At 40.3% G+C, this 24,155-nt stretch overlaps 1 protein-coding gene across 1 annotated transcript in view; it reads right to left on the reverse strand.

Moving 5' to 3' along the window:
- The window catches only part of LOC146375834 (transmembrane protein 132C), a 144,231-nt gene that overhangs the window by 65,459 nt on the left and 54,617 nt on the right, over positions 1-24,155 (reverse strand). The window contains exon 3 of the mRNA XM_084945881.1: positions 10,584-10,730. Coding sequence (XP_084802007.1) covers positions 10,584-10,730 — 147 coding nt within the window. The remainder of the gene's footprint in view (positions 1-10,583; positions 10,731-24,155) is intronic.

Below are 24,155 nucleotides of genomic sequence, written 5' to 3' on the forward strand. Positions count from 1 at the left end.
CTGGTACCTTTTCTGTTTGTTTCGCTGCCCATTTCTCTTCCCTGTCCGAAGTCCTTCGGTCATTGTTTTTTCAAATACCATTTCTATACCTTTCTCAACAGCCCAGGGACTCTTTTAATAGGCTCATTTAAATATTTTTCCTGTGCAGGGTAGATAAATGAGACAGTGCTGGTGCCAGGCCAGGCATTTCTTTAAATGAAATGGGTTTCAGTATAAAGCCAATCATTTTGAAGGCCAAGATAAACTGAGGTTAATTAGAGCCAACTGTGGGCCAGGGTTTCTTTTGCCCGTTCAGTTAGAGACGTTTGTAGGGAGGGAGTTTTCGAGTTAAATCTGAACGGAAATATTAAAGACAAGTGGACTTATTCTCCGCACTCAGCTGCTGTTCATCAGAGCCGGAGTGCTGAATGAGCTAAATCTCATTGCAATTCAGTCCAAACTTAGTACTTCTGTGTGTTTGTTAGTGAGTTTGTAGACAATTACATGTTTACACCTTAGCTCACTTTGTCTCCCTGGCTGAGTGCTACTGAAGTGAGCACTGCAACACCAGCAACAGTTTCAATCTCACCACAGGTTTAATTTTGCCAGAACTGTGCCGGCGTGCCCAGAAAATGTAATCAGCATAAATATGTTTATGGAGGAAGAACATCTGATTCCACCGCTGTACTCAATGCAGAATTCAACTGGATAGATGATCTCTTCCATGTATGCTGCCGCCCACACTGCAGTATCCAACCTGGTCTGGAGCCCATGCACCCAATTGTGCTGGATGCAAAATATTCATTCATATTATTGAATATTTAAGACTTTGATGAACAGCTACATCATCTTGTCCCGAAAGGGTCTTTTCTGGGATACGATGCAAATGCTGGATCCCCTGTAGGTGAGAGGCCTACCACCAGCATCTTTATCAGGCTGCAAGTTCCCATGATGGCTGACTTTCCCCTCCACAAGGTTACGTCTGCATAAGCCAGCCGTCTTCTCGAAAGGCAAAGGCTGCTTTTGGGTTAAAAAAGTAAGAAATGCTCTGAGATTGGGTACTATTTAAATGCTCAAACACCAGAGCCATGCATAATGATATACTTTCTATTCTCCAAAGTGATGCTCTTCAGCTTTGAAGTGCATTAATAGCTAGGAGGGGGATGCCATTACAACTGCTCTTAGATCAGGGGACAATGTTTTACAGACCACAATCTGATTACACAAGACTAGCCATTCGGCCTTCCTCCCACAGATTGTCTTTCCTGAATCTGAGTGGAATTTGGGGACTTTAGACTTTAAGATATTTTGTCAAATTTAATTACTAAATCATTTTAAAGTCATATGCAAATGAATGAAAAGCATCATCACGTACACAATAAAAGCGTGGTTGTTTCTGGCCTTTGTTTCACACTGAAAACAAAGATGAAAGGTCTTAATAGATTATAGGGGAGGTTTAAATGCAAAGGAGGCGATTTGCCCTATTTTAAAGCCTTGAGTTGAGGATTTCTACTGTCGCTGCAAAAAGGGAGCAAAACAATGGATGTGGGGAGGAGGGGCGACTGTGGCTGATGACACACTGACAACCCGTTAAATATTTGGTTTCATGCACACAGATAATCTTCTATTTGGAAACACGGTATGATCAAGATTTATACAAACGTTTTAATTCATGACCAAAACGAGCGATTTAGATCGCCATCTGGTGGTTTTCAGTATATTAAACACTTGTCCATTGCCCTAATTTTTCCGACCTAGAAGCTAGCTGTGTTTTTTTTACCATCTATGGTATAAACTTCATTTGTGAGTAAGATCTCTGTTTATTTATGGCTTTAAAATGATTTATTAATAAAATGTGATTTATTGTCATATAGTCTTTAGAATAAAGTACGCAAATTAAGGTGGAATACCGCATAGTGTTGTATCTTGAGTGAATCTTACTATAAGGTCTGTAGCTACTCTATCTCATTAACGGGTGGGTGAATCTGAAACTTTGCATGAACATCGTCACACATACTTTCATTTATCATAATTAGAATAATCCCTATTCTTTTTGATTGTCATGTTGACCAACCCCGTGAATCACTGGTAAATAAAAAGCATCATAGAGCTGTACACATTTTATTAATAACAACAACAACAACAACAACAACAACAATAATAATAATAATAATAATAATAATGATGATGCATTTTTATAAGCAATCTCACGCTGTGTGGTATGTTCCTGATTTTTTTCAATCTTAAAAAAAAAAAAAAAAAAAAATGTGTTGTAAAATAAAAAACCCTATTTTCTGGCTTAGCCAAATCTTTTGAACAAAATAAAGGAACAATGGAAATCTGAAAGTAATCAGGCAATGTGCAGCTGTTTATTTTAATAGGGAAACACATACAATTAAAAAATCAAGAAAAAGTTGACCAAAACAGTTACATTTTCCAGTACAAATTTCTATTAATTTGAAAAAGCACTGGAAAAAGTGAAAATAATAAAAATGTGTTTATCTCCATTAAAAAGGTACTTTTGCTTGTTATATCAAGAAAGCATTATTAATAGCTTTAATCCACATAACCACAGCAAGAAAAAAAAGTGATGCAACCCTCCAAATACTAGAGACCATATTCTAATCCTCCAGGGGATTAATCTCTAAGAGAGGGATATCCACTGATAAACCTTCATAATTCTCAAAAACAAACCTCAATCTGTCTCTTGTCTGCATGTACACTTTTGATAGGTGGCATGCACTGTGGCATGACATGAGTGAATCTGAACTACCAAGCCGCATTCCCACACCTCTCAAAAGCTTTTCAGGATTCCACGTAAAGCCAGTGAAATGTATTGTATGAAGAAGTTCCATATTTTCACTAAGCTTACTTGAAAAGTTTCATGGCCATTTGGTGTAGATGTATGCAGCACTGATAAAATGTTCTCCGCTGAGTTTTATTACTGGCTATTGGTGAACTAGGAGAAAGTGCAATGAGGCACATTGGGGCATATTTTCCCAATATTGTTTCCCTGGCAGTTGAGCAGGGGGCCAGCACGAACAGTCAAATGTAATCTAGGCTGTCTATTGTAATCATCTGGCTTCCTGGTGTGTGTGTGTGTGTGTGTGTGTGTGTGTGTGTGGGGGGGGGGGGGGGGCATAGTATATGCCAAATCTCTGCTCCAGTACTGATAAAGGAAACTACGTCTCCCGCTAAAAGCATTTCGAATGTTTCTCCGCCAGCCTTACAGTAAAATTTTTTTAAAAAAAGGACTCGTTAAAAAAATGACAGTTTGGCTGACACAGATGAGTTCTGATCACATGCCAATTATATAATTAAGAGATTAACCAAAATTTGGACAAGTGTATTTTGGTAAATGCTATCAATGAGGCTTCAGTGACGGAGTATATTTACGGTAGATGGAAGCCACTGAGAACGGGGCTGAGTCATTATTAAGGGTGTTAGCATAAGGACTGTCAAGTTCCCGTTTGGCCCTAATGTAATTAGGCAATTTCATTTCAGCCTCGATTTATGCAGTATTATACAGCATAAAGCCTACAACATGTGGCTCATTCTCAGGACTGCTGAACCCTAACAAAACTTCATTTGTTCAGACAATTCTTTCACATGTAAGTCAGACAGATAGATAGATAGACAATCTATCTATCTATCGATCTGTCGATCTATCGATCTGTCTGTCTGTCTGTCTAGAGAAACACTCACATATAAGTATGAATTTCTCTGAAGCCCCAAGGATGACAAGGACCACACATGCTTAATGTTCTTCCAGGGGGCCTAGAAGACTATAACAGCTATCTTGAGGCCTTTGTTTCATTTCAGTTTTGCAATAAATGACACAAAACAATAAATAATCCTGTTTTAAAGGTTTTCTAAACTTTGAATTGGAGATATATTGTGGGGTCGCTACAAAATCTCACCCGTTATTACACAGCTGTGTGATTTCTTTCCGTCTGGGATCCTAAGTTTTCACACTGATGAGATTTACAAGCTGCTGCTTTAGTGGAAAAGTCACGTGTCTTTATAGCAAAATGGATGAATGCCGAATTTAATTATATTAATCCGAACTCTATGCAAATGTGATTCAGACAATATAAAACAGGCTGCGATGAGACCGTTATTAAATGAAACAAGATTTTTAGATATATAGTATATCTTCCCTCCCCCCTGCTCCTACTTGGACTGGCTCCCTCGTGAAATGGCTGTAATGAGTGAACTGCCTGCCGACCCTCGACTGGGTGTGGTGTGGGCGATTAATGAAGTGGTGGCTCTCAAGAGAGCTACATCTGCACCCAGACAGACATAATGAACAACCAAGGGCTGGACATGGCACTTTTACCGAGGTCTCCACTTATGCCTTGTGACATGCTGAAGAAGCAGGACTGCTTTCGTTTTGAATGAGCTCACCTTTAATGAAGACAAAGGAAAGCTTTCAATCTAGTGCATTTCGCCCAATAACATGTGCACTCCACACAGGCATTTTTGTCTTTGTAGCCCCATCGCTAAGAATCTCAACCTGTCAAAGAAAGGGCGGTGGATGTAAGGTTAAATAATAATTTACATATAAATGAGGCCATAAATGCTCACTTAAGATCCAAGACTGTCATCTCCCATCACACAGGCCCATAAGCACAACAGGAAGTGTCTAGAGAAAAATCATTCTTCTTACAGTATATCAATTATTCATTAAGAACACAGGATGACAAATAACAAAGAGCAGAGAAATATGGAAAAGGGGCCAAGCGTCTTCTCCTTGGTGCTGCTGCGTGGCACATCGAAGATATGCAGAGAGAAAAGTGACATATTTTTCTACCCCAAAAATTTGCATCCTTGTCTTTGAACAGAGGGAAAAAGCACACTTCTCATTTCAGGTCAAAATACATTGGTTTTGATAGCTGAAGTCTTGACTATGACAAGGTGAGTTCATTCATTTGTTTTACCCCTTTGCTTTATTGTTGCCTTCAAAATAGCGACCATAGAAATAGAAAACTACTAACTTACAAACTCTTTAGGAACTGAGCTATAAGGTAATGTGTTATGTGACACAGCACAACTGGGGCAGATCTGATTTGACTTTTTTCATAACAACAATGTGAACAGCTCTTATCTCACTGTGGTGTTGTTGTTGTTTTTGTTTCGTTGCATTGAATCGGAAAGACCTGCCGTCAGCTTTTCCTTTGGTGGCTTTAGGGAGAATTCAGCTCTGTTGTTTCCAGTTAAAAGCGCACCGCATCTTCTCACTGTAGCAACCCTTGATGAAAAGCTGTCACCTCGCTATTGCTTTTATTGGTAGAGATGCTGTCGGTCAGGGAAAAGTGCACAGGTTTGCATTTCCATAGGAAAATTCAGTCTGCAAAGCTGAGGAACAGATTCAGTTGTTCATCTTGATCAAATTCAACAACTTCTAAGAAGAATAGCTACTTTCAGCTGCTCCCTTATTCCCAAGGGTTCACCACAGCAGGTAACCCTGCAGATTTGATTTGGCAGATTTTTGCACCAGATGCCCTTCTTGACACAACCCCCGAAGGGATTTACGCCTCCTCCCGGGATCAAACTAGTGATAATTTATTGGTCTTATTAGTGTGTAAACCAGTAGACCCATGTCTGAGCTTAGGAGAAGAAGTTCAAAAATCATATTATCTATTTTTTGATTTACAACAATTAGATGATGATACAAAAAAATGAGGGTTGAGTGAAAGCAGTTTTTTTCATGTATTTCCTACATGTGTAGTCACAGGGAGTCAGGTGTGGTCAGAGCATCAGGTGGGAACGTGTACAAAGTAGGGACTCAGCTGGCCAGGACGAGCCGCTTAAAGCGAGTGGCTGAACTGGCACATAGTGTACACCTGACACACCGTCTGTAATGTCGCGCTTTCATGCACGCATCGGATCTGGACAACCGTCACGGCAAACATACATACAGGCTTCAATTAGCAGCTCCACGGACGTTATTCAAAGACACTTAAGTCTAGGAAGCAGTCCAAGGTAGAGTGACAGTGCAAATTATTCATTTGTACAAATGGCATGTAAAACGATGATTAAAAGTCTGTGTTCCTGCCTTGTCCCTTTGCAGCCTGTTTGTGAAGTCAACAACCCGACATTGGTAAAATCATGAGAGCATTTTACTAACAACTTGTGTATTTGTTAGCATAATGCACTGATTTAAATAAGAGCTGCAGAGCCAGGTGAGCACACTCTTCTAAATTTCAAAATAAATCCTTTAAATTCAATGGAAAATTTGAATGCTTGTCATAAATGTTTGAGAGTGCACAAACATAGTAATTGGTCAACCATTAGATTTTTTTCAGATTTATCTTCTATTCAGAAATGATTCTGTTTTCCACACATCGTCATGAGGAACGTGACTTCAGGGCTGCATCCTAATGGTAAAGAAAACGTGTAATCAGACACACAGTACAGGAAAGAGGAATGACTCAAAATGTCCAGGAAATTGCACAGGACAATGTTCTGCTGACTTTTGAGTGTGCAGCAGTATAACATAGTAGCAAACAGGAATAGAATAGAATAAAATAGAATAGAATGACCCTTTATTGTAATTGTATATGTACAGTGAACTTGTGGGTACAAGGAAATCCACACTTTTGAGATGTAAGACTGGTCTAAGCACTTTAGGAGTAAATGGAACATATTTTTGATTAGTGTGGGTCCAATTTGCTCCATCATTAACTGTAACCTACGCAGGGTTATGGACATTTTCTTTTAAAAGATGAGGAAAATTTTCAATTGAAAACAGACTCTATTCTTACAGAAGAATGGCTTTCCAGAGTCGCAGTGAAGAAGTAAATAACTAAATCCTCAAGTGAGTGCTTAACTCATATTTAGATAATTGTGTATACATCCTGTTGTTCAAAAACAACTTTAAAATGCAAATGGGATCCTCACTTGTTTGACCTATACCATTCACATCCCTCATCCTCCCCTCTGCATGGAAGCAGCGGAGGAGAGACCAAAGCAGACTGAATGACAGCTCAACAGATGAGATAGCAATGTTTAATCCCCTTTTAAAAGAGCTTCACTGAAAACACTGAGCGGGGAGGACCAGACGAAAGAAAAATTGGAGCATTGTGCATTGTATAGCCATCATGGGGCCTCTTTGGTCTTCTCTGTGAAGTGACTTTGACAGCTGTGGAGATTAAGGAGCAGCCCAATGTACATGGCCCAAACAGCTGGGATTAGACTAGATATGCTCACTCTTGTCTCTGGCTTCTTCACTTAGTAAATCAATAAAACATGATTTTACTACTGTAATGGAGAATGTGTATGTGTGGGTGAGAGAGACGGTGAGGTCGCGGAATAGCGTGGAGAGAATAAAACCTGCATAAAGGAGGAAAATAGCTCCAGAGGGAAGGAGGAGCCAGCTGCCAAGTGTTGCTGCTCAGTCCTACTTAGGCTGTTGCTGTAGCTCTGCTTAGACCTATAAGTAAAGCAAAGTGTATATGGTGCATGAATATATGAGTTTCTAAGGCGAAGCATGCAGTCGGATAAACTTTGAAAAACTCAAAACTGAAATTCAAGTTGAGAAGTGACCTTGAAGAAAAACACCTTTAAGCTAGCCTCGTATAACCAGACAAATGCACAAATGCAGATTAGTGTGCCAGCTCTCAGGTCAGTTTTGACTTCTAAAGGGTGTCATCCACAGCCTTTGTCATGGTTCTGGGTCAGTTTGACCCAGTATTTTGAGTTGTTATGTTTTGGTGTGTTTTTGCATTTTGGATTCTTTTCTTATGATGATGATGATGGTGATTATGAATCTATGTTTTAGTTATTCTTGTTTAGGGATTAGTTCGTAGGTTTTGTGTTCTCATGTTTATTGCAGGTTTAGTTCAGTGTCTAGTCTGTCTCAGTGTCGTGTCTGCGTCTTCGTGCAGTGTTTTCTTGTTTCCTGTTTTTTTGTGAAGGTCTGCGTCTCATGTGAGTGTGTTCAGTTTACCTCCCTTGTCTCGTCTCGTTAATTACTCCCAGCTGTGTCCACCACCTGTGTGTAATCTCCCTGTGTTTCTCTGTGTGTATTTAAGTTGTGTCTTCTGTCATTGTAGTTGCTGGTCCGTCTGTGTATCCACCATGTCTCACTTGTGTGTTTTCCCTGCTGTCTGTCGTCATTCTCCGCTGCTCATCCTCCTTCATGTTCATGTCCGGGTTTGTGTTCACTAGTTTAGTTGTTCTCAGTTTAGATAGCCTTCTGTTCCTTTTGCCGTTTGCCCATTTTTATTTTGTGTTTAATAAACCACCCTCACACCTTTACAAGTGCCTGCGTTTGGATCCTCCTTTATTTCTTCCACACGGCTCATCTCACTCGCCGTGACAGCCTTAGACCAAAATACTTTTTGGACCTACAATAATTAGACCTATAAAAAGTCATCTTAAAAACATGTGGCATTGTGCACTGTAAGCAGAGCTATGAGAACATTTGTGTAAACCGGAAGGTGTCCAGATGAATTCTGCCAGAACAAATGAAACATGACCTCCGAGTTTCATCTGGTACCCATGCTACCTTTAAAAGCTTCCTTATTCTTGGACACTTCTAAAGTAGCTTTGTATGACTCAAAGTTCAAAATAATCTTTGCTTTTCTTATACTGACCACTGGTGAAGTCGCTCCATTCAGTTCAAAAAAATCATTAAAAGCCCCAAATTAGCAAAGCACTCATGCCTGTGATGAGCCTAACGTCTGATCACAACTGTACTACAGAGATCCAAAATGCATTTTAGTATTCAGGTTTGTAACAAAATATGATGTAAGATCAACTCTAGTCCAACACCTTTAAAATATCACAAGCTTTAAAGCAGGGGTCCCCAATCCCAGTCCACAAGGGCCAGTGTCCCTGCAGGTTTTAGATGTGTCCTTGATCCATCACAGCTGATTTAAATAGATAAATAACCGTCTTGAAGTTCTCCAGAGGCCTGGTAATGAACTAATCATGTGATTCAGGTGTGTTGACCCAGGGTGAGATCTAAAACCTGCAGGGACACCGGCCCTCGTGGACTGGGATTGGGGAACCCTGCTTTAAAGCAACAAAAAACTTCCCAAACAGAAATCAATTTCAGCTTTCAACGGCCTCAAAGTGCATTTAATATCTTATTCGGTCATGATAACAAACATGTTAGCCTAAGATATTCTCACCATTATTTCTATGTGAGTAAAAATAGGCTGGAACAGACAGACGCAAACATAATGATAAGACTGAGCTGTCAAACCTTATTATGCGACTGAATGGAGCGTCTGAAAAGTTTTTTCAGTGCGGAGGCGACTTTGAGTTCTCGGGGCAGTTCATGTTTGAAACTGGCTGTTAATAAAGTCCAAAAATGTACTGCCTGTTCTGAGAAGCAAAAATATTAAATCCTCACATAAAAAGGCCACTGAAATCTGAGCATAAACATCTGCAACAGACACAGCATGACTCAGCTCCTGGCCTATATGTAGCTGTGCAGATTCACAATGACACATCTATTAAAGAAAATATTTATTAGACGCCACTAATTTTAGACGCGCAACTATTCAACGGCACGCGCAGCTGTCTTTGTTTTATGTGCTGTAACACTGCAGTTAGCCTACAATCACTCCTTGTAATGATCCACTAATAGTAACATGTCTAAAAAAATCACTGGGCCAGCAGCTTTAAATTACACATGTTTCACAGGCTGCTCTACACTTAAATAACCCCTGCACAACTTTGATTATAAAGTTGCAGTTGCAATGTCAGGAGTCTTGTTTTCTTAAGGGAGTGGTTTAGAATTTGCTAAGTGGAACGAAAGCTTAAGAGCGAATAAGTAAGCCTTCCCCAGCTTCACATCTGCCTCTAATCCATAAAATTACACCTGTCACTAGAAAGTTAGATTTATTAAAACTACTTCCTTATCCGAGAAGGAAAAACCATTAAAATGCACAAAGGCCTTCAATCAGCACTTAATTAACGCGGCAACTTTTTTTCTACCCCCCCCCCCCCTCTTGTGCTGGCAATCACGTTCCTATCTGCCAGATTAGTTTAAGGATGTGAATGCAGATGGGAAATGACCAAAACAACTTTGAGGCCTGCTAGTGGAGAAAGTAAGTACGCAAATAAAAACGACAGCAAGGGGGAAAGAGAGAGAGACGGAAGAGGGGATGCTGCAATAGTCGATTAACTTTTCTCTCTCCACAGTTGTGTCAACAGACGTGGCCTTTATGTCAAGTCAAGTGTGTCATTTGAGCAAAGAGAACATCGCTTAAATAACCATTCACACGGTGCCTGTGAGTGTGTGTGTGTCTCCTTCCAAATGTGAATGATCAGCAACTTTTTAATTCAACAGTAAAAATCACTCTGGAGATAAGCCCACTGAAGCCATCCAACTGATGCTACTAACTCAAATTGTGCACATCCGAAAAGTGACAACTACCTTTTTAGCGGCTAATGTGAAGTCAGGCTGTTGAGTTCAGTAGTTATGAACACATTAAAAAAATAAATACACATACTAAAAAGCTGTCATCAGTGAGGAACTTACTTTAACGTCTTGTAATTGAAGGTCATGAAGATGTTTACAAGTCACTAAGAGGCCATTCTCCCAAACTCGATATAGTCATTCAAAGAAAAGCACTTTATGGGCTGACCTTTGCTGATCATAGCTGGACTCCTTCCTGCGGCAGTGGAGAGTCACCACTCGGTGGCCTTCGCTCCTCACATCTTGACTAACTATCCACTGGGTGGGGTTGCTGGGGCGAGCGCCGAGGAACATCACGCCTTCTTTTAACTTCACTCTGCGGAGAAAGCAAAGAAAAACATGCCCAATGATTGCATATGTTGTTGTACATCTACGAGTTACAGGATGGATCCTTTTTTTGGTCATTCTGTTCTGTTCATCACCAGCGTGCCTTCAGCTGGTTGTAAAAATGTGTGTCATTTCATATTTGCGCATCCTTCATGTGCACGTTTCTCTACACTCTCACCAGGATTTGATTGAAAATGTATCAAAACGAACAAAGCAAAGCCTCGCCGGGATGTGCCATGTGTGGTAAATGTGCTGTTTGCCATGACATCAAGTGGGATGCGACCGTATCATTATGCTATTCCTCTCCGTTCCTCGCCTCCATCAGTAATAGATTCACTCCCTTGCAGTCTGAAAGAAAATTTATGAAAAGGTTTCTTTGACTGTGGCAAAATTACAGCATCAATGTCCTTGGCTTAGCAGGCTACAAAGAACAAAAAAAAAAAGTCCAAAGGAAATAAAAGAACATAAAATAAATCAAAATCTTTGATGAACATAACCCAGATTATAAAGCACATCCTCTGAACAGAGACTGATTTAAAGGTAAAAGTGCTGACATAAAATATGTTTAGGCTAATGTTTCAATCAATAACATGGTCCCGGCCCCGTACGATTTTATCGGAGAGTGGCAGCAAAGTTCCAAGATTGAAGAGAAGACTAAATTATAACAGAAGGCCCAATCACTTTCCCCATCCAATCCATACCAGGTTGGCAGATGAGACCAAAGATAAGGCTTTGCTTTCATCCTGAATTTGTTACTGCACTTTAAAATGCAATTGCATGTCTCCATGCCAATGAATATAGCGGCCCTCCCCAGTCAAGCCTCTTTCTTTGATGTAATATCGTCTCATGTTGTGAGGGCGGTTATATGTGAGAAGTGAAATGGGTAAAATGACAGATGGTATTCTTCATCTCTCTATAGGAACAAAGATAAACACACTTAAGGCAGCTCTGTGAGAGTGCGCATACTCCGTGTGTTTGTGCGCGCGCGTGTGAAATAATATTTCTTTGTGTTGCTGTGTTTCCGAGATAATTTGATGTCTTTCTGCCAGCTGCTTCCCTTTTGAGATGTGCGCATATAGATGAGATCATATAGAACATTTATAGAGTTTTCTACAAAGTCGCATGTTTAGTCTCGATCAGAGTATCCAATTTTTGGATGATGCAGTGATAGGTTGCCATGTTTCAGACCATGCTCAGAGTACAGTGAATCGTGAGATCCGTTGACAAATTGCAGGTTTGTGAATAACAGGGAGTCTTCGCACAGTCAGCTGCAACAGAGTGAACACCTAAGTATCTGGTAAACATATATTTTGCCAATTTTGTCTACCTTTAAGGTAAAGGATTCACTTTAAATACCTTTAGTTCACATATAAATGCTTGCATGGGCTTTTCCTTGAGTATTTGCAGAGATACTACAGTTTTATATCCCTTGTTGAATACTTAGACCAGCTGATCAGCAGCTGTTAATAGTCCCAGACTGGTTTCTACAGCCTCGCAGCTGCAGCTCTGAAACACCAAAACACTTCAGGTCAGGTTGTTTGCTTCTCTAATAGCTTTCAAAGCTCACCTTTGCTCTTTAGACTTTTCATCAGTGTCATTCTGTGAACAGTATAAGATGTTAGCTTTAGATATTTAGAATTATGTTTTAATCATGTTCTATATTTTTAATTATTTTCTCTTATTGTTTTGTGATTTCAACTTCTCCATTGTTTTAGTGATTGTTGTGTAGCATTTTAGTGAGCATCCATACATGAAGAGCAGTCTCCTGTGGGTCATCTTAATAGAATGCAACATGTTGAAAAAAATGCATGTGTTGGTGTCACGCCATTATTCAGCTGATGCTCTGCAGCCTTTATCAAGCAAAGGAAACACAACTGAAGATTAGTGAATTAACACTACAGAAATACAAATAGTCTAAATAGTAGCATAAGGCTACTCTAATGCACTTACACTAACTTTAATAATCAGCCTGTTTACAGCAGTTGTGTGGCATCCTCTGTGAGAAACTGGCAACACTGACAAGGAAGAAAAGCCTAAGAATCCTTTTTCTTCTGGATATTTTTGCCCCTAATTGATTTGAACATTATTTGTTAAATCTGTAAACTGGCAGAGATCGATTCAGCACTAAAAATCACCAAGGTGCCCATGAAAAGTGCTGCTCTTCTCAGAAATCCAGTGAGGAATGTAATTCTCACAGTATTTCTTTTACTTGCAGGTGTTCAAGCTACAAACTGCACAAAAAAGAGATAAATACAAACTGAACTGGCCCTACGGTACCAGCTCTGCTGCTTGTTATATTATCATCAGGCTTTTGTCGAATAATAAAATTCATACTCATGTTTGTGTACCACTGCAGTAAGAGTGAGTGCTCATAACAAAAAGTGGCAATATATTTGTCCACAATGTTGGCTACAAGGCTATTATGTATTTCCTTTGAGGGAATGCAAAAAGATCCCGGTTGTTGAAATACTCGAAAACAGCGTGAAATCACAGATGGAGGGAAAGTAGCTACATCAAAAAAAAAAAAAAAGATTTACCACTGCATGTTGTTATGCAATCACAGAGAACATCCCAAAATAAAAGGTTGATGCTGCTCTTAAAGGATTAATCATACACTAGGTTTTTTTTTTCTATTAAAACTAGATTCACTGTTTAAACCAGAGAGAAAGACAATGCTGTGGTAAAACTTTCAAACAACACAAAAAGCTCGTGTACAGTCCTCCACAGGTCCCAGTGGGTGCAGCAGGGTCTTGTATCTGGTTTCTTTACACTTGAGTGATCAGGATGTCTATCAGTGGCTTCTAGTGAGGTCTCACAATGTTTTTAGTCCCAGAGGGGAACCAGTCATTACTCCGCAGACCATATCCGAGCTCACAGAGCAGTTGTTGGAGTGCGGTTGAAGTGTCTTTTATTGACTTAATGATCACTTTGGGCTTGAACCAGTCAGTGTAAGAGTCACCTGCAGGTTAAATAGCTCACATTCAATCTTAGTGACTTCTGGATTTATGCTGAAACCTCAGTCAGGCATTCTCCATGTAAATAATCCTCATCAAAATGCACTTTTTTTTTTTTTTACATAATGCTAACATTACTAATTTAAACTAAAAGAAAGAACAGTACAGGATAGTTTCATTATAGCAGGACAATTATAAACATGCCAAACTTATGCTACAGCCAAAGTCAGATGTGGTGTAAAGAATTGGTGCCAGTTCGTTGTTTACTAGGTGTGGGTGTTCTAATCTGCTAATTGCAATGCAGGAAATAAAATCAAAATAGAAATGCATGGAAATCAATACTAAAATGCTATGTTAATCCATTCAATACTTGTCAAGTCATCTCAGAAAAGCCCAGAGCATGACTCTGCAGTGGATATTAGAGGAACAGTCAGGAAATTGCAACATAAGTTGGCATGAAAAGGGTTTAAAAATCTATGCAGCAATATTCCCATCCCTACAGAGCGGTGACATATACATAGTTGAAAATAAACACTAATATATATATAGGCTGCTGTACAAATGCATGAGTCATCTTTATGCTTGCATTATTTTTTATGTGGTTTTTTTTTGCTTGCCTTACAAATTTCAAGCTAAACTTAATCACACAGCTCTATGACAGGACTCCGGTAAAGAATGAAGTACAAGTCAGAAAGTAATCCTTCTCAAAGCTTGACAAGCTGACACTCCCCTCAAAAGTGAAGGAGAGAACACTTTATATCGATGCATCTGGGCTCTCCTCAGTCACTAAATATGTCTCCTGTGCAGCCACAGCACTGAACTGTGTCTGAATGTTCTGAATATTAAATATTACACAACTACAGGGGGAGGAAAGAGACAACAGCCCACAGTGGGAAGAAAGAGAACAGAGGAAAAGAGCGTTTAGCTGGCAGTGTAAAGTGACGTAAGATGCAACTTCTTTAAAGTGTCAGCGACTCTAACAGACCCTGACAAGCCTCATTTATACCACAGTACTGTAAGACAGAGCCAAAAAGGACTGAGTAATGAGAGTAATGGATGCAGGGAGTACATGGTTTGTACTCCCAGTTGTAGTTTTCAAATCACAGCTTGCTATTTATGCTGTAAAAAAGAAATAAGTAACATAGCTATACATAAGGTATTTACATTTTTTCATCAAGCTAATGATGAAAAAATGATTGTAATTTATTATGTTTTGACTACTTTTGAAATGGGCAGTAAAGCCGAAAAGTCCTAAAACACACATTTAACCCTCTCAGGCTCAAATTAAGTTTTTGTTGCTAATGCACAAAAGAATACCTGCAGTGGTACTTCTAAGTAAAAAAAAAAACAACTCATAAGTTGGTTGTAGGCACTGATTTAAATGGCAGATGAGTGAGTTCAAATTCAAAAAAGGAAGAAAAACAAAAATCAGCTAAGAGGCGCTGTCTACCCAAGCCTCATCCCAAGGGCTTTGCTGATTGGCACTGTCAGGAAATATGAGAATATATGACAAATTTGAGGCTAGATTTGATCAAGCAGAGGGACATACTGACCTAAGAGGTTATTATGTTGTTAGCTATATCTGTCAACACACAGCATAAAAGATGGATGTAGCTAGCTTGACACCACCCACTGGTTTCTGAAGTCATGTTTTAAAGACCTTTCCACCGTGACCATTTTGGCTGCAAGATATCCACACACTCATTGGCTAACAACACATGTCATGGCACAAATAATCCTCACATTTGAACACATGGCCAAGGTTTCCAAAAAATACTTATTATTTTTATTTTTTGTTCAGTATGAGCTAAAACGAGTCACTGAGTCCATTTTTAATTTATTTTTTAACCACAGCTATCGCCATCTGATGGCCTTCACACAGACGGCGGGTTTAAGGTACTTCCACATTGGCTTAATTTTTATGACTAGAAAGCCACGCCTATGCTTAATACTGTCTGTGGTTCAATCATTCACCTGACTATGGTAGACTGGCAGAAGGAGAAAAAGACGAGGGCTTTGAAAATGCTGTCTGTCTCTCAGTTATTTTGATAACTTTATGATCGGACAAAGAAAGCACTGCAAAAGGATTGGTTTTAGAAACCAATCCTTTTGTGAGAGAACAGAGAACTATTCAAACTATTTGTGCTTGCAGTGAAAAGTGTAAAATGAAATTACCTTTCCTGTAAGCAACAGAATAAATGCTCGATTATAAATTATATATATATACATATATATATATATATATATATATATATAATTTTATTTTTATTTTTATTTTTTTTTTACCAAACAATGTTTGATGTAACTTCTTTGTAAACATTATAAAGGATTAAAGTTTACATTTAACCTGTAATCTCATTAGTTAACGCTGTAAGTTGTGATCATTCCTTTCCGACACACATACAATCATCACTTTTTCTCAGATAAAGCAAAGGAGCTGGCAGTGCAAGTACTGTAAATTCTAGCCTCTTATTTCTCCCTAGAATCCGTTGCTCTCTCCGCCAGCCATTTTCCCTCAGACCTGATTATATGCTCAGACTCCTCAGGGGCTCCTTTAATAAATAGTGATGAGCTAAGTAGGAGAGCTACTTCTCAGCAGAGCAGTGAGAGAAATAAACATTTCTGGGGGAAATCCAATAAGGTTGAGACTGACGATAGTCCCTATGCAGCATTCTGTATCCCGCAACTGAGGCGGCACTCCCCTTACCTCCGTGACCTGTTTCCATCAGTCTCTGTTGGGCTGCTCTTGGCTCACTTGCATCACAGGGCTTGGTGACCTATTCTGACCATTTCACTCCACTGACTCCTCTGAGAACCATATGCATCCGCAATCAGCAGCTCCCAAGGAAGCTTTTCCTGTTTTATTGTGCCATCCCGCCTACATAAACAGTGTGAAGGGAATGCAAGAGCTCAGTGGGAAATGAAGAAAAGAGGGAAGCTGCAGTGTGAGGGAATGGCAGAGAGACAGCAGGAGGACAGTACTTTGTAATGGTTGAACAGTAAAAAGCGTTGCCTCATCTATGAGTGTGCTGCTTCATAGAACATAACTGCTGCAAGAGCAAAGATCGGAACGAACACACGCATATACAACATGCCAAGAAATTGAAAAACCAAAACTAAAACAATGATAATAATAATGTAAAAATGAAAAAAAAAATCAGGCCAAACACCCACACTTAAATCCCAAAGCGACATATCGAAACACACGGATTCTGTTTCACAAAGGCACAATAAGGCTTTAAAACTTTTGCTGATTCTTAAAAAAATAAAACATGGTTTTTATTTTTATACTTTTTGCTGATTTTTGTTTGCATATGTGACACAGAGTTCATGTAGGGGTCATGTAGTGTAAATGCTCATATAGTGGAATTAACATCAGCACCTACAGAGAGAGAATACAGAGAGAATCCCAACAATCAAATGACCCCCTTTGAGCAAACACCTGGCAACAGTGGCAAGAAAGACTCCCCTTTAGAACAAACCTCCATCACAACCAGGCTCAGGGACGGCACTCATCGTTGTCTTATCCAGGTAACTTCAGGGTTACCTCTGGGTTGTCTGTACTACCAATGTGGTTCACTTCTTACCTGGGTATATTGCTATGGTAACTTCCAGGTTAGAGATCAGCAGGTGCCTTCTGACTGTTAAACATCACCGAGGCTGCGGCTGAGAGTTTAAAAACAAAAACTGTCGTTTAAATGTTAAATTAATGAATTACTTGATTACAGTACAGCACATTCTCCTGTTGCTTAATGATAGAGTTGTGATAGTTTGATACTGTTAACTTACACAGTCTGCACTTTTCTCTTTCCAGGCTTCAAACAGGCTAAACTTTATTAATATGGTAGCTCATTCCCAATTTCACTGACCAAAGCTGTTAAAGCTGCACACTTGTAGTGCTGTTCTAGTCTACAGTACTTTTCCTCTCTCTCACACACACATCCCCCTGCTTTGTCTGTAGCAGCAGTGTTTCTTTAAGTATGTATTACATATTTAACCTTTCAGGGTCTGGGCATGCATGGGGGCGTTTTGCCTTTGCTTTCTATCTCTCTCTCTTTCTATTTCTATTCTCTTAGATGGAGAGGTGGGCCAGTCTGTGGCTACAATTCTCCGCCATCCACTGTGGTCTAGTGCTTATTGCTAAGCAATTTGTCCAGTGACCTTGGGCCCCGGTTTGTCTCCAAGTTCTTCATCTGGAGCTCACTCTGTAGGCTATCTATGTTTCTGTGACGAGTCAAGCGCTGACGGCCAATCACCAGGCTTCGCTATTCATGCAACGCATCATTCTCTGGGGATCTATAGACTTGTCTGTACCTCACCCACCTGCCAACTTTCCACTGAATCACTTCTGGTTGCCACCACCCCCAGCCTGCCCACCAGCTACCCCTCCCAAGTCAGATTCCCCGACATTAATAACTTTAATCATTGGCTTTAATCATTTGCCACTGTAATAAATCTTTTAAATTTTGTTAGTAGGGGTCTGAGTCTGCTGCTTGGGTCCAAAAACTGGTAACATCATGACAAAACTTGTCTAAGGAGCTTGGAAAGAACAGCATCTGGACTTCTTTAAGTTTCACTTCCCATCCGAGAAGCTTCTTCAGTTCTAAGAGCAACTGGTGAAGAGTCCCAGATTTTTAAGCCCTATTAGGAGTTTCCCTAAGAGCATCGTGGACCTCCTACTGATCCTCTGCCTAATCACATGAGCCAAGGTGTGAAAACAGGTGAGGGTCACAATTAGCCAAGGTTTCAGGTGAACTGATTGTTAGACCTAGTGTATTGTTCCTGTATAAAATCAGTCACTCTGTTACCAGTAATTGTGATGGTCAGGTGCTGCCGGCTCTTCTTTTTTTCATGGACACGCGCTGCATCCTAATCCTGGGTGAACTTAGGAAGTTGATAACCAGCTTTGTGTGACTGCATATCCTGACTGTCAGTGTTAGGGTCAGAGAAGCAAGGTAATAGAAAGATATTCTGGGTGTGCTGAACTTGCTTTGTATTACAGGGTTCTGGTTAGCATCTTTATGATAATACTGTGATTTTTAGCATTTTAGCATGCTAATGTTAGCTGCTTCCTTCAAAGAGTTGGATATATTTAAGAGAAAAATAGAAATTTGTCTTTATTTTTTTTAAACAATTTGTACAATCATCTTTAAGTAGAAATGTTTTCACATTTTTAGATGAGTTCTCCCAGATCTTTGAAAAGGGGGCGTCGGGCAGGGGTGTTCAGGAGGATGGACTGGTTCTTTTAAGGTCAAAGTGCTGCTGTGCGACATCACAGAGTTTTGTTGTATAGACTTTAAGTCTTGTCTCTTTTAATTCACTCTTCAAGGAAAGAAACACTGTTTGGGTAAGTACAAAAACAGTGACAAAGATAAAGGGTAAAAGAAGCAGCAGAGCGACTGAGTCAATACATCAGAAGCCACAGAGCATGACTGCACAATCCCGTGGTGCTGCTCCTGGCTTCTCAACAGCAAAGGAAAAAAGATCTTCTGATAGCATGGATTACAAATAATCCTAATACGCGTTATTGAAAATGTCCTGTGATGTACACAGACTCAGAGATTAACAGTGATAAAATCAAAATGTTCATAACTGATTTAATGACACGGACCTTGACTGTCACTGTTCAACCTTTTTTTAAGTCAATAAAAATATAATAAGAACAATTACTTTGCTCTTCTTGAGAGCACCATAATGTCAGCATAAAATTTAAGGATTCCCCACCTATACTTAAAACATACACACACACACATTAGTTACACCTGGATTGGCTTCAGAACTCCAAAATTCTTCACGGCATTGGCACAACAATGTGCTGTGCTCAGACATTTTGGTCCATATTGACACGATAGCATCACAGTTGCTGCAGATTTGATAGCACCACATCCATGATGCACTGTATCCCAAAAGGTGCACTACTGGGTTGAGATCTGGTGACTGTGGAGGTCTTTTGGCCGCAACCCAATGTCACGTTCAAGAAACCAGTTTGCTTGAAGCAGCCATCAGAAGATGGGAAAACTGTGGTTAAAGCACTTAAAGTACTTTATACAACATGTCTCAGTCATCCATTCACACACACATTCATACAAGCACTTTTTTCTGTTTGCTATCTAGCTAACATAAAGCGATGGACATGACCAACCACAGTACCCAGGTAGACTGTGGTGGTTAAACAATGCTCAACTAGTACTAAGGGCTTCAAAGTGGGCCAAGAAAATAACCCCTGCACCATTACCTGGAGTGTTGATACAAGGCTGGATGGATCAGTGCTTTCATTGTAGCCTCAGTTACACATGGTGTGGTCTTCTGCTTCCGTTGCCCATGATGCTCTTCTGCACACCTTTGTTGTAATAAGTAGTTACATCAACAAGACCTTTTCGTCCAGAGATCTGCCGTTCACTGGATTATTTTCCCCTTTTCAAACCATTCTCTGTAAACTCTAGTCAGAGTAAATCACTAGTTTTTGAAATACTGAGATCAGCCCATCTAGCACCAAAACTTAAATCACCCTTTTTCTGATGCTTAGTTTAATGCTCACTTCAGCAGGTTGTCGTGAACATGTCTACATGCAGAAATGCACTGATTTGCTGCCATGTGATTGGCTGAAATAATCACAGTTGAATGGGCATAAATAATAAATTGGCCAATGAGTGTATAAGAAATATTTGAGCTTTTATTTGATTTGCAAAAGGACTGTGACCAAAAGGCTGAAAAAACCCCTGTAAAAAAAGTCTAAAACAATCAAATACATTAGACTATTATGTTTCTTTGGCTCATGTGTCAATGGGGGAGCCACTAAATGCTGGCAACCTACTCTACATACGGTAGTATTCGCCCAACAGGAGACACATTTGATTGGTTTTTCATTTCAGAATCACACAGCAGAGATTACAGAAGTGCCCATTGTTATGCTGAGAGCCCATAAAGGAGACGGGAAAAGCATTTTGTATGGAGATCTGTTTGCCAATTACTCTATCTTTTGTGTAGACACGGTGTGTGCAAAGAGAGGGGAGCATCTAAAATCCCATATGAAGAATTCATATGATTGCCATCATGGAGTGTGGTTTTGTGGTGTTCTCACAGAATGAGTCCACCTAATTGGATTTTCATGACATCCAAGTGCACAGCAAGAGAGAAAAAAAACACATGCGGGGGGGGGGGGGGGGGACAAGCAGAACGGAACGAATAGATTCAAAAATACTTGGATGTGTTTACTCAGATACTTTAGGACTTATATTTGCACACATTTTCCTCCGGTTTCATTGGATACAAGGTTTTCTATAAAGCCAGAATAAATTGGAACTAATCTCATTCAATAATATTGCTTGACTCAGCCTGAAAGCTTGTGAAACAGTTCTATGAATTGGAGTATCATCCCCTTGTTGAAAAATATTAAGGTAGAGGGGTTGATGTTTTTGCGAGCCGGTAGTGTGGCACAACAAAGGCTGCTGGAAAGTGTGTGTTTCCACTCTCTCCTGCATGGGGCCAAGCAGGCAGCCAGGGGCTAATCTGCAGATGAACGTGTGTAGACAAACATGATGCCTTTCATTTTGAGCAAAAAAGCAAGATTAGCACTGAAAACGTGCGTGCACATGGGCACACATGTGTATGGCTTGAACGTGTGCACACTAACAGGGCCGGGCCTGTGACAAAGAGATAATGTCACAGTGGTACCCTTGGCAAGAGACTGAATTGCACACTTTTCACCTTTTTAGCTCATTTTCATTTTATTTCCAGTTTTAAAAAATTGGGGAAATAAAAAGAACCATGCCCACACACGACTAGTAAATGGGAAGCAGTACTGATGGTTTTGGGCTCTGTTGCTCACATATTGATGTCTCACCTCTGGCTTCATGCAGCAGATGGGAGAGAGCCAAACAGTCCAAAGGATGAGTATTGCCTGATTTATGCTTCAGAAGGAAATCTGCGCCGTAACTTATGATGTAACCCAAAACCCCTTTTAACCCTAAGCCGTAACCTTTCACATAACTGAGAAATGTAACTACACGTCACATCGTAGGAGCCCGCAACTATTGTGATTGGCCAGTTGATTCCTCCTGCGTGTTTCGAGCAACTTTTTCACCTCAGTTTTTGAATTCATCGTCTCAGCATAAAGAATACCAATTATAATATAAATTCAAATGTCAGCAGTTATCTTGAGGGAGATTGTTGTAACTAACAAAATGGACATAAGGGAATGTCCGAAGAAGTGGAAAAACTTGAGAGGACAAGACTCAGCTGTACATCTGCATCTATAGGATCAAGGTTACTCTTTCGAGGATGCCAGTGTTCACTTTTAAGACAGAGAAGACTGATGGTTTGAAAGAGGAGTGAAAAAAGCCATCTATGTCGCTGTGAACGACCATCCTTGGACTGTAGGTGGCAGCTTATGGCACCAGCTGTCTTCCACCTACAGTCCAGTTTTGAGATCCCTTCCCAGACGTCTTAACAATGAATTGAATTGAGCTACGGTTTGGGAAAGGCCTTAAAGGGCACTGGCGGCGGCTCCCGGGCCTGGCAGATCCCCATGTCCTAAACAGAAGTGAAGAAGCGAAAGAACTGAAAAGGCGAGGGAGGGTGGGGCACATAAACGGGAATGAACAGCTTGTAGAACTGGGGGATCATATATAGAAAAGAACTGGAAGGAGCACGTTTGGAGGCAAGGTCGTGAAATTCAGATACTTTATCTCCAATTATTTGTACCTGTAGATACAGCAGTCACGCCTTCTACAGTCGTGATCCTCACATTCTCACTCTGACAGTACAAAATAAAGAAGAACAAGTAATAATTTTGAGCGTCATAAAACCCACAATGTAACAAAGCTGTAATTTGTTCATCTGAGTAATGGCCGCTGGAGTTGTTTTTAAATCTTGTTGTTCTATACTTTGGGACCAGAATGAAGGTAGAAACTAAAACTCACTACGCAAAGTGTACGAGTCGTCAACAAAATTACTTCTGTCTTTTTGGACAATAGCCCTAAACAAGCTGCAACTGTAGGGGCACCTTTATGTCAGTGCTAAATACAAGAAAACATGGCAGACTTCCAAAGGTACCTTAGAAAAGCTCATAGTTTATCACTCAGACTTGTTACTTGGCTCCAGCATTGTACCGACTACTAAAAACTAATTTAAAACTAGATACGCATACTTTATTTCCAAGTATGTGTGCACACCTAAGAGCATGATAAGTAAACTCAAGCAGCTCTTATGAACTCCAGCTGCTGAAGTCTGGCTGAGAAAATTAAGACTGTGATTAAGAACAGAAATTAGTATCATATCTTGGCACTGCATTTTTTGTGTGTGTGTGCGTGTGTCCTATTTTAGTGTAGCAACCATTTATTTTGCAAGTGCTACTAATTTTTTCATCCTGCAAATGATCAAGTACTGAACAAAGCAAAGTATATCTAAAGCCAAAGAGCGACAAAATTAACTGAATTGATCCAAAAATGTGTTTCGTCTTCACAACTGGACGAGCACACTGAGAAACGCAATTGCAGCAATCGAATTTTGTTTAAAAACACAAACAAAAAACACAGGTACACCAATGTGGTAAAATTGCAAATGCCCTCCAAAAGGGTTACTGGCAGTTGATCTGATATTGCCATGCTGGAGTTATTTCAACAACACCAGCATTGATGTCGCTCCAGGACCGACACTGCAGCTGACAATTATGTAGCTGTGACGTGACAGCTTTGTGACTTGAGGGAAAATACAAAGAGTAGCGGAAGAAGTTTGCTGGCCTTTGGCAGCCGTTCTGGGAGAAAATCGGGGAGGGTAGTTACAGGGTAAAGTAACAAAATCCTCACAGGGGTAATGTGGGAGTCATTGATGTCCATTTGCATAGCTCGTTGGCTTTGCAGAGGGAGGGACTGCGGGAATACAGCTAATGTAGAGTGTATGGAAACACACTCGCGTGCTGTCCTCCAAAAAAGCCAACCGTGCGTGTGTGAACGACTAGGCAAAGAATATTAACTGGAGGAAAGGGAATGAGAGCAGAATTCACCTGAATGGGGTCGCAAAGCTATGACATCACTAAAATGTAATTGATCAGTTGCATGATGACCCTGGAGCAGCACCACTTATTATGCAGCAGGAACACCATCAAGGCAGTGACACCAGATTGTGCGGCACTTCAAATGAAACCTGTGCGCAGTGACACAGTGATTTGATGACTGGCATGGTGGTACAGAGCTCTGTCAGCGTGAAGAAGACAGGAGAGGTGCAGGGGCACTCAGTCCTTCAGGGCTAATGCTTAGTATTCAGCATAGAGTCATCTCCTTAACCTTCCCCTAGAGCCCGGGGTTATTTGCACCAACCCGTGACTTCCTGCCCGCTTTCTCATATTCCCTGATTCCCCACCCTGTCGCCAGGTCTCCCCTTCCCAAGGGGTGCGGGAGTTGGTAAAAGATAAGCTGTGTTGCGGCAGAGGCAACTGACACCGCTTCAACAACACAAGGATT

The sequence above is a fragment of the Perissodus microlepis genome, chromosome 12 (genome assembly GCF_051167445.1).
Source record: "Perissodus microlepis isolate ML-2025 ecotype Zambia chromosome 12, ASM5116744v1, whole genome shotgun sequence".
In the NCBI taxonomy this organism is placed as follows: Eukaryota; Metazoa; Chordata; class Actinopteri; order Cichliformes; family Cichlidae; genus Perissodus; species Perissodus microlepis.